At 39.7% G+C, this 11,175-nt stretch overlaps 1 protein-coding gene across 4 annotated transcripts in view; it reads right to left on the bottom strand.

The window, feature by feature from the left end:
- The window catches only part of Dipk2b (divergent protein kinase domain 2B), a 54,862-nt gene extending 51,663 nt beyond the window's left edge, over nucleotides 1-3,199 (bottom strand). For all 4 annotated transcript variants that reach the window (XR_003835652.1, XR_003835651.1, XR_003835650.1 and 1 more), the window contains exon 1: nucleotides 2,826-3,199. Coding sequence is in view for 1 of the 4 variants with exons in the window: in XM_021153889.2 (XP_021009548.1) it covers nucleotides 2,826-3,064 (239 nt within the window). In the remaining 3 variants the exon portion in view is untranslated. The remainder of the gene's footprint in view (nucleotides 1-2,825) is intronic.
- Nucleotides 3,200-11,175: the final 7,976 nt, after the last annotated feature.

An 11,175-nucleotide genomic window follows, 5' to 3' on the forward strand; every position in this document is an offset into this window, starting at 1 on the left:
ATGACTACTATGCTTATAATAAAAGAAAATTATTTATAAGGTAGCAAGAAAGATGAGAAGCAGGTCCACAACATGTTGAGCTTAAGTATTCTCAGAATACAGTGCTGTAACCCCATGAACCTGCCCTGTCTGTTGTTTTCCTGCACACTTCCTCTTCAGGTGCACATGGGATATCTTGAACTCTAATAAAACAGAGTTTCAAGGAAAACCTCTTGAAGTTGATGAAGGAGATGGGAGCCTAGAGCTCTTCATTGGAATCTTGCAGTTTGTTTCTCTCCCATCTTAAACTATATCCCTATCCTCACTGCTGCTTTCTGAGAAATCAGCACACTTCACTATATTCTCATTTCTCTGTATCTCACTTCTTAGGTGGGAAGCCCTGAATTCAAATTCAACACCTCCATATTTCTATTACTTCTTTTCATATTGTGTCAGTCAACAAAGATAATACAGAGTTGAATCCAGGAGTATTCTTTCTGCCCTCCTTTGCCAGAAGCAACCTCTCTTCTGGTTCTTTAGTCCCTGTGAACAACCCCAGGCCACCCTACTTACAGTTTTCTATGAGATCCCCCTGAAACACAGGTTTTATCTCTCAGTGTGACAGTCTCCCTATTGTCTGCAACAGACTGGTCTTAATTTAGGGATCCTTCAACTTTGCAACCTTCACAAAGAGTTTATAAAAGGCTTGCTAGTGAGGGCTGGAGATATAGCTCAATGGTAGAATGCTTGGCTAGCACTTGAAAGGTCATGCCTTAGGTTTCATTTCATCAACAGGAAGAACAAAACAGAAACTAATCATCCTTAATAGTAAATGTCCACATAAACTCAATAAAACATTTAGAAACCATAAAAACATTTTAATAGATCTATAGAAAGAGAGTTCACAGGTTAAGAGCACTCTTCCAGACGACACAGGTTGGATTCCCAACACCCCAATAGTGTCTCACAATTGTCTTTAGCTTTAGTGCCAGGGGATCTGATACAATCTTTTGCTTCCTTAAGAACAGCCATGCATTTGATGCACAGACACACATGTAGGCAAAACAACCATGCACGTGAAATAAAATGAAGTAAAATAACATAAAATAAAATGAAGTTTATTATTCTCTCTCTCTCTCTCTCTCACACACACACACACACAGATATATACACACATAAAAATGGAGTTTAATCAGCCATACAGAGTTATGTCGGTTTTTAGGAAAATGGATGGAATTAAAGATCAACATATTAGATGAAATGAGAGACTCAGAAAAACAAAAATCACATTTTCTAATATGTGGAATATATAGTATATTCATATATATGAAGTGAAAATAAACAGGGACTAGTTGAGAAAAGGAAGGGTGTTGAGAAAAGAGGGACAAGAAAAAAATAAGATAAATATCATTAAGGTACATCATGCATATGCATAAAATTGTCATAAAGAAGCCCATCATTTTGCACAAGAAATATGTAGAGAAAATAAAAAGCAAAAATAAATAAATAAATAAAAGTTGAATGTTTTTGATTGGGTTTTTCTTCTTGGGTTTTTTTTTGTGCTTTAATGCATTATTGGTCACAGATATCTTTATCTAATAGAGAGGCTGCATATCATTGCTTATACCTTTTGCTTGGTCATAGAATCTTGCAGGGATAAGGTTAGATTTTGGTGGAGGGAGGAGAAATAGTATAGGTTAAAGGTCTTCAGTGCTGAAAAGAAAAACCTGGAATCACTGGTTCATAGGCTAAGCTTCCCATTTCTTAGTTCAGCATTCAAGAGCCTGTGCCTCATAAGTTCCCCCAGGCTTCTCCGCTGTCCATAGCCACCTACACCTAGGGTTTCAGCCACCAGCAACTCTTACCTCTTCCCATGCTGCTGCCTTGCTTAAAATGCTTCCTCTGTCTTAATCCTTTCCCTTCTAAAAACTTTCAGTTCATCCTGTATGACCATGTTCAGAAGAAATCCTGTCTCCAGAAAATCTCTCTCTGGAACCAGTGTCTCCTGTCTGTGGCACTCCTGTACTCAGGCATGCATCGGACTAAAGCTCACTATTATTTGTAATTTTGTTCTTTTTTTCTGACCATCTAGAAGGTAAGAACATAATTGTGGTGGGTGCTCCCACTTGGTCCCTGCTGGTTCTTAGTCTTGTTAAACACTCTGTGATTCTGTGTTCATAGGCCATCTTTCTCCCCTTTCTTTCTTTCTTTCTTTCTTTCTTTCTTTCTTTCTTTCTTTCTTTCTTTCTTTCTTTCTTTCTTCCTTTCTTTCTTTCTTTCTTTCTTTCTTTCTTTCTTTCTTTCTTTCTTTCTTTCTTTCTTTCTTTCTTTCTTTCTTTCTTTCTTTCTTTCTTTCAGAACCACATGCATTGCAGTGAACTAAACTCTGATTTTTCCTCAGATCAATATCACATGACAGAGAACAGGCTCTGAAATGTTGGAGCAAACTGTCCTTGTTTGTATCCCAGGTCTTCCTTGGGCAAGTTCCTTAACCTACTATGTTTGCTTACTGTCTGAATAATGGGTGCAAACTGTCAACACCTGGAATAGTTAAAAATGTCTGCCAGATATTAGCTTTCTATTAGTTTTCCCATTATGAAAAATGAATGGGAAAACAACAGTCCCAAGCTACTACAGTCATAGAAAAGAAGGTTCACCTTTCAGTTTCAAAAGGAACATTTGAATTTAGCGTTTAGGGCGGCAATTTGGTTTCCACCCTTGCCCTCCTATGTCAACCCATTACCACTATTAAATGCCTTTCTCTCAGCTCCCACCCATAAATGAGACATCTTCACACTAAGAGAAGCTCAATTTGCTCCTTGGAGTTATTTGATGGCGATTCTGACCTTATTTCTTCTTTAAAGAACTTCTTACAAATGGATGTCCCGATGCAGGCATTGCATTTATCAAGACCGAGGAATGTCTTTCCCATAGTGTAGCTGCTTCTGACTCTGGGTACCAGAGAAGGAGGGAGAGAAGCTGGCAAGGAGAAGGAACAGCTCAGGGTTGAGACCCACAGCAGCAGCCGGGCTAGCCAGCGTTGGTGGAAGGCGGTAGCTGCAGCACCACGCCATTGGGACTCCATCCTGTGCTCTGTGTTGCAGCCGTGGTGGTCAGCGGTACACTCAGAGCTGCACAGAGGTTAGGCCTGACCAGAACGGAAGCTGCCCAAAGCAGCTGGTTTCAGGATGGTGACCCTGTCCAAGCCTCTGAGGTTTCTGTCTGAGGATGCTGAGGAGCTAGCAGCTAATGGGGCTGGGCAGGAGGTGAGGAAGTCCATGGAGGATGCTGATAACACATTTCCAAAGTCACTCTTCCTCTGCTTGGGGCGGCTGCCTCTGTCTGGGGAGGGGCACTTTGGCAAATTTCGGAAAGAACAATGGTTATGGCTTCCCCATGTAGTCCTTTTGACAAACACAGGATATCCCAGCTGGGCAGGAAAGGTCCATGCCGCAGGATGTGTGTTGAACCTAGGATCCACCTGGGAGTTTTAAAGAATCCTGAAGGCCTCCACCCTCCACTGTTTTCATTCTGGGTACATCTGTCCCTGTAGAACACACACACACACACACACACACACACACAGCACTTACACACCTCCTATACTGTACCATACCACCCCACCCCATCATACATCTTATGTACATGTCTCTCATCACATATATGCACTCTACACATGTATATATCACCTCACAAAATGAACCCCACAACACACATACACATAAACATACAGAGCCTATTACATACTCCCCCCCACCACACATCCCTATCCCACAACTCCCACAACACACACATGCACACCACCCCACATCTCACACACACCTCACCTCACATATACATATACAACACAACACAACACATATATACACACATAACAAAACTCCACAGTGCGCACAGGAACACACACACACTGTCTACCATGCACATACATATACACAGAGTCTAACACATGCATATCTGCAGCACATACACTTCACACATAAACCCTATAACACACACACACACTACCAATCACACACACATATACACATTCTAACACACACAAACAAGACATACTACACACCCACACATATCATAACACATACACACAAACCTCACACCATATACACATGTACCCCACATCACACACATAATGCCTCAAAATACAAATGCCATAACACACACATAAATACACAAAGGTTGACACACACCACACCCCTATCCCCATCCTCCATAAGACACATATACACACATATAAACGTATACACCATCCACATCACACAAACATCTCACAGCACATATACTCCACAATATAAACCCCATAACAAACACATATATACATAGAATCTATCATATACATACATACATACATACATACATACATACATACATACATACACAGAACCTAACACACACACACACACACACACACACACACACATAATACCATTATCCTCATCCTCCATAACACACAGAGATACACACGCTGCTTCACATCTCTCTCTGTCTCTCTCATACACACACATTCATGCATGTGTGTACACACACACACTCTTCATACCACATATACATGTACTCCACAACAGAAATCCCATAACATACACACAGACTCTTTCACATACACACACACAGATTGTAACACACACAGAGATTTTAACATATACACACAGACTGACACACACACCACCACCACCACCACCACCACCACCACCTCACACCAACTTTCCCCTTCTCTGCCCTGGATAATCTATTCTGCACGTAGCCAAACACTGACTTTCACCAAATTCCATCATATAATAAGTAGAGGTTATTTTGCTGGCCATTAAGGAACACATTTAACACTTCTTAAGGAGTAGAAAACCCCAGATTAGTCCATTTTTGCTGATCTGAGAACAAGAGAGGGAAGAGAAGCTGGTGGCCTCTGCAATTTTATGAAGGCAGTGTCAGAAGGAACCCTGCTGTACACAGCTGTGCCCAACCATCTTTAGAGGCCCCAAAGCCTTTCTTTTCTTTACCACCTTGCCTCATTTCTCAGCACTGCCTGACTTGGGAGGGTTTAAGTGCTCAGGATTGGCTTCCTCTGGATACTAAGATGAAGTTCACAGCATGGAGTAGATGGGAAGAGTCATTGAGGACCAAATCAGGTTGTCTGACTTTGTGCAAGGGTTGGGAGTACTTTGTGCACAGGAGGACAGGGCTGGGGGAGAGGAAAAGGAAGATTAGAGGCTATGGCAATGGTATCAGGGAAGTAATGAGTTTGGTTAAATAGTAATGAGCAGAGCAGGCTAAGAGCAGCTCTCTGGGAATTAAACTCGTACTTATTATCTTTGTGTTCTCGGTGATTCAGTTGATCATTTGTTTCTGATGATTTATAAAATGCATTCATTTATTTTTGTGTATGTATACAAGGAGTGCATGTAGTTGTCAGCGGACAGTTTTTGGAGTTGATCCTCTTTTTCTATCTTGTTTCTGTCATACTTCCTATTCTATACTAGCTGGCCTCTGAGGTTTAGGAGATTCCCATGGCTCTGCCTCCCTCTCTCTTGGACACATGCCATGGCTGAGCCTTTTAATCATATACTGCAAGATAGAAACAAACCTTTTTTCTTTATAAATTGGTTTTCTCATGTATTTGTCACAGGAATGGAAAGCTCTCTGGCTTGTGAATATTTTCTCTTAGATGGTGTATTCCTTACAAGTTAATTGGTGGCCCCGATTGCTACCTACTTCCCTCCCCTCTCTGCTACTCCATCCCTCCATCTCTCCTTCACTCCCCCTCCCTTCCTTTTTGACATAGGGTCTCACTATACAGTCTAGGCTGGTCTGCAACTTACAGTCTTTCTGGCTTCTAAATCGGAAGGAGGGTATAGGGAACTTTCGGGATAGCATTTGAAATGTATATAAAGAAAATATATAATAAAAAATAAAATAAAATAAAATAAATTTTAAAAAAATCCAGGGATCACAGCAGGACTGGTAAATGTTACATCTCAGGAAGGGAGGGAGAAATTGCATGTAACTTCCTGTTATATGATTCCTACCATGTAAATAGGGTAGCTCTATTTATGATAACCTACTGAAATTGATCTTTGTCCAGCTATTCTTCTGCTCCATGTTTCCATTCTGAGTGGAAGAGATTTATACATTTTTTTCAGGTATGCTTTCTGAACTAGCTTTCTATTGGGAACCTCTTTCCTTTCTAATTTCTCAATAATTGCCTTCCTTTCACAATCTGTACCTTGGCTCTCTTGATTTAGTCATTTTTCAGTCATTTCAAAACGAAGGATGTAGGGAGAAGCCTTATTTAAATCCAGTAGCTTTAAAGGTAATTTATAGGTAACTTATTTAAAAAGAGGGTTTGAACAGAGGTATCCTGCATAAGTAGACAATGCTGCTCCTAGAAGACATGGGTTATTAAATGAAAGACTCTGTGTCAGACATGGGATATCTTGCCACACCACCTCCAGTAGGATCTGTGTGACAAGTTCCACAGACTGAGGCGATTGACCTCAAAAGGGGGAGGCCTCCTGGAACCGGTTGTGGAACTCTTCACCAGAGAAAAAATATTGAGCTGTATTTCTCATGGCAATCTATCTGTTTTGTTTTCTCTTATCCCTTTTCTTATTTACATGTTCCTGGTAGCCTAGGCCAAGATCTTAAGCAAGAATAATGGGTAAGAAACCATCCCTAGAGATGGGGCCACTAATATGACCTCATTCCCAGGGAAACCAACACTTTACTTTCTAAATCATTTACAAAACTATTATGATAAAAACTTTCCCAACAATAAATTTTCATATGGCTACACATGTATCATCAGAGGTAGATTTTGGTATATGGTAAAGAAAGCCTTAATTAGAAAGAATTAAAATAGTTTCAATTTATACATTGAAGATTTATTAAAAAAAATCAGGCACTACATGTTAAATAATAATTGACCATGGGGCTGGAAAGTTAGTTCAGTGGTCAAGAGAACTGACCATTAAAGATTTATTAACCTGCCCCTGGAAATAAGCCACTAGCCTTGGATGATAGCCCCCACTGAACACATCCTTTTAGAATTGTTATATTTTGATTTATAATGATACCTGTTCTGTTTGTGATTTACTGAATATATAGTTTCAGAGTTATAATGCTTGGATGATTTTTGTGCTTTATTGTGCCAAATGATTTTTGTTGGTATCTGTGATTGTTTTACTGCATATAGTTTCTAAGAGATGTAATGTTTGTTTTTTTAATGTATAAAATCCCCTGCTCGAGAGCTGCAAAATACACTCAGATTCAAAATGCCTTTGTGTTTGTTTCTGTTTATCACTGCCAAATCCTTACCCACCTAGCTTCAAGGACCCTCATTCCAGGGACCCCCATACCTGACTGGTATTCATATCTCTTTATGAATTATTAGCAGGGAGGTCCCCAAGGCTACCCAAACAACATTGACTTTTGTTATTTATCTTGGTTACTCACTGTAATGATGACTGTATGCCTGAAGATACTATTCACTTGGCTTACAGGACATAGAAAAATCAACCTCAAATGACCAAGAAACTCTGTGCTGTTACCTTTTGTAGAGCTGGACGGTGCTATATAGGCTGCAAGAGGAGCAAAGATATCCATGGTCTTACATAGAAATAAATCCTGAATATTACAATACCAACTTGTGAGGCAAGATATGCATATTGAAATAATAGCAGCATAATGTTAATGGAGTAATGAGCAACTTTCTAGTTGGAGTTGAAGGAGATATTTCTGTATGGCAATATAAACCTAGTCAAAAGTCTATGACTGAGTAGGTCATAGGCCATGGTGTGTGTGGAGTAGACCTACTGTTGTTTCATCAAATGGTCATGTCAAAATATTGTCCAAATATTTTTGGAATTGTGCTATTCTCAACTTGGTCAGATTCTTAACCTCTCAATCCTCTTCTAATGGAATCCAAAAAATACCAGTATAGTTGAACTATCTGAGAAAGGTTCCAGAATTCTATTTTTAAAAGGATCATTGGCTTTTGGAACAGTCCCTGCTCCAATTGCTCAGGGCTAAGGTGTCATCTTGGTAGATTTTCTTTTTTTCCTTCAATGAGTATGAAGCATCCTTCCCTGTTTTGTTTTGTTTTAAATTAAATTTGGTTGTCTGTGGGATATATTCTCCTAGTTGAGCTGTTTTGCCTGACCTCCATGGGAGAGGATGAATCTAGCCCTGCAGAGACTTGAGGTGCCAGAGTTTGGGGATACCCAGTGTGGGCCTCCACCCTATCAGAGGTTGAGGGATTGTAGGGTGGGGTGACCAGGAGTTGGGGCAGCAATTTAGATGTAAAGTGAATTAAAAAAAGATCACTGGCTATATAGAAAACTCAAACATATGAATGAACTTAGAAAATTGATTCAAGGCGTTAACAAGACAATCTTCAGTGTGAAACGAAACAGAAAGTTAAAAATAAAATACAGAGGAGTTACTAGACTGAAAATGAACCAAACCAAAATTCTGAAAATGAAAGAAACAGTCAAATAAAAATTGTTTCAGAAAGCACCAAGAACAGACAAGAACATGTAGAAGAATGAATTTTCAGAAGTAATTACAAAGTACAAATAATACTATACTCAGATATAGAAAAAGACCAAAAATTAATGAACATGTTTTATACTTTCAAATCTGGTATACTTTCACGAGATCACATCTAAAAATTGTGGGATAGAAGGAGGATCTGGGATAAAAACTAAATGACAAGTCATTTAATTATGGTTAAAAATGTTTCAAACTTAGAGAAAGAAGTTAATATCCAAACACAAGAAGCACTTTGAATTCCAAATAGATTAGACCAGAGAAGAAATTCTACACTATGTATCATAGTCAAATTGTAAAAACTACAAAGGAACAATATTAATGTATGTAAAGGAAAACATTAGCTCACATGCAAAGGTGGAAATATCAGAATAGCTTTTTCATTAACAGTCCTAAAATCCAGGGATGCATGAAATGATATACTTAAAGGTCTGAAAGTAAATAACAGTCAAACAAGATTTCTATAACCATCAAAGTTATTGTACTGGCTATTTTTGTGTCAACTTGACACAGCTGGAGTTATCACAGAGAAAGGAGNTTCAGTTGAGGAAATGCCTCCATGAGATCCAACTGTAAGGCATTTTCTCAATTAGTGATCAAGGGGGAAAGGCCCCTTGTGGGTGGGACCATNCCTGGGCTGGTAGTCTTGGGTTCTATAAGAGAGCAGGCTGAGCAAGCCAGGGGAGGCAAGCCAGTAAAGAACATCCCTCCATGGCCTCTGTATCAGCTCCTGCTCCCTGACCTGTCTGAGTTCCAGTCCTGACTTCCTTTGGTGATGAACAGCAGCATGGAAGTGTAAGCCGAATAAACCCTTTCCTCCCCAACTTGCTTCTTGGTCATGATGTTTGTGCAGGAATAGAAACCCTGACTAAGACAGTTATCTTTCAAAATTGATGGATAAATAAGGATATTTTAAGAAAAATACAAATTAAGGCAATTCACTACAACCAAGCTAATACCATAGAAGATTCTAAAAGGAATACTATACAAATGGAAGAAGAGAGTTTGATCTTTGAGAAGATATGAAAATATAAATTCTATGAAAGAATACCTGAATAAAGAAGAGCTGAGGAAAGATCAGTTCCATAAAGAAAATGAAATCCTCTATTAATTGTCCTTATGTTGTTCTGATAAAACATCATAACTAAGGTAGCTTGTATAGAAGAGTTTATGTGGGTTTATGGTTCAAATTAATAAAAATCCACCAGGGTGAGTGTCTTAGGGTTTACATTGCTGTGAAGAGACACTATGACCAAGGCAACGTTTATAAGGAGAACACTTAATTGGTGCTGGATTACAGTTTCAGAGATTCAGTCCACTATCATGGCAGAAGCATGCAACATTCAGGCAGACATGGTGCTGGAGAAGGAGCTGAGAGCTCTGCATATTGATCTGAAGACAACTACTAGAGACTGGCATCAGTAGGCAACTATGAGGAAGCTGTCTTCCACAATGGGTGGAGACCTCCAAAGCCCACGCCCACAATGATATACTTCCTCAAAAAAGGTCACACGTCCTAACAGTGCCACTTCCCATGGGTCAAGAATATTCAAACCATAGTGGGGAAGCATGGCCACAAGTAGCAGGTGTTGTGGTAGGAACAGGAAGATGCAGCCATGAAGCAGAAAGGACTACTGGAAGGATTTTTTTTTTTTTTAATCTCAAAGTTTCCTCTCCACCAAGAGACACTCTACTTGCAACAAGGCTGCACCACCTAAACCTCCACAAGCAGCATCACCAACTCAGAATCAAGTGTTCAAATACTGGGGGCATTTCCTATTCAAACCAACAAAAGCCCCCAAGTTAAGAGGAATGGAGAACAGAAATGTAATTCAGCCAAACAGAACATTACCCAGGAAAATAATAGGACATATATGATAACCTTAAACATAAATGACACTAACAGAAAGATGCAGACTAGCTGGATTGAAAACAAGATGAAGGACTGGGTGTTGGCTTAGTCAGGAAAATGTTTGCTGTGTAGTAATAAGGACATGAATTTGTTTCGTATGAGGCCATGCCAGTATCTGGCAAATACAGAAGTGGATGCTCATCTATAAGATGGAACACAGGGCTCCCAATGGAGAAGCTAGAGAAGGAGCTGGAAGGGGTCTGCAACCCTATAGGTGGAACAACATTATGAACTAACCAGTACCCCCAGAGCTCTTATGTCTAGCTGCAGATGTATCAGAAGATGGCCTAGTTGGACATCACTGGGAAGAGAGGCCCCTTGGTATTGCAATCTTTATATGCCCCAGTACAGGGGAACGCCAGGGCCAAGAAGCAGGAGTGAGTGGGTGGGGGAGCAGGGTGGAGGGAGGGTATAGGGAACTTTTGGAATCTCATTTGAAATGTATATAAAGAAAATATCTAATAAAAATAAATAAATGAAAAAAAAAGGACATGAATTTGTCCAGCCACAGCCTTGTATGCCTGTAATCTAAGCACAAAAACAGGCAGGTAGACCAATAAAACAGAATAGAAGACCCAGAAATAAACACACAGAAATATGGATGCCCAAAATTTGCCAAAGCTATTAAAAACATACTCTGGAAAAGAAACCCAGCTTACTTAGCAAATGGTTCTAGGAAAATTGGCCACCCACTTTCAGAAGATGAAATTAGATCCCCATCTCTCAGTGTGCACAAACTTCAA

This window comes from Mus caroli, chromosome X, assembly GCF_900094665.2.
Source record: "Mus caroli chromosome X, CAROLI_EIJ_v1.1, whole genome shotgun sequence".
NCBI lineage: Eukaryota > Metazoa > Chordata > Mammalia > Rodentia > Muridae > Mus > Mus caroli.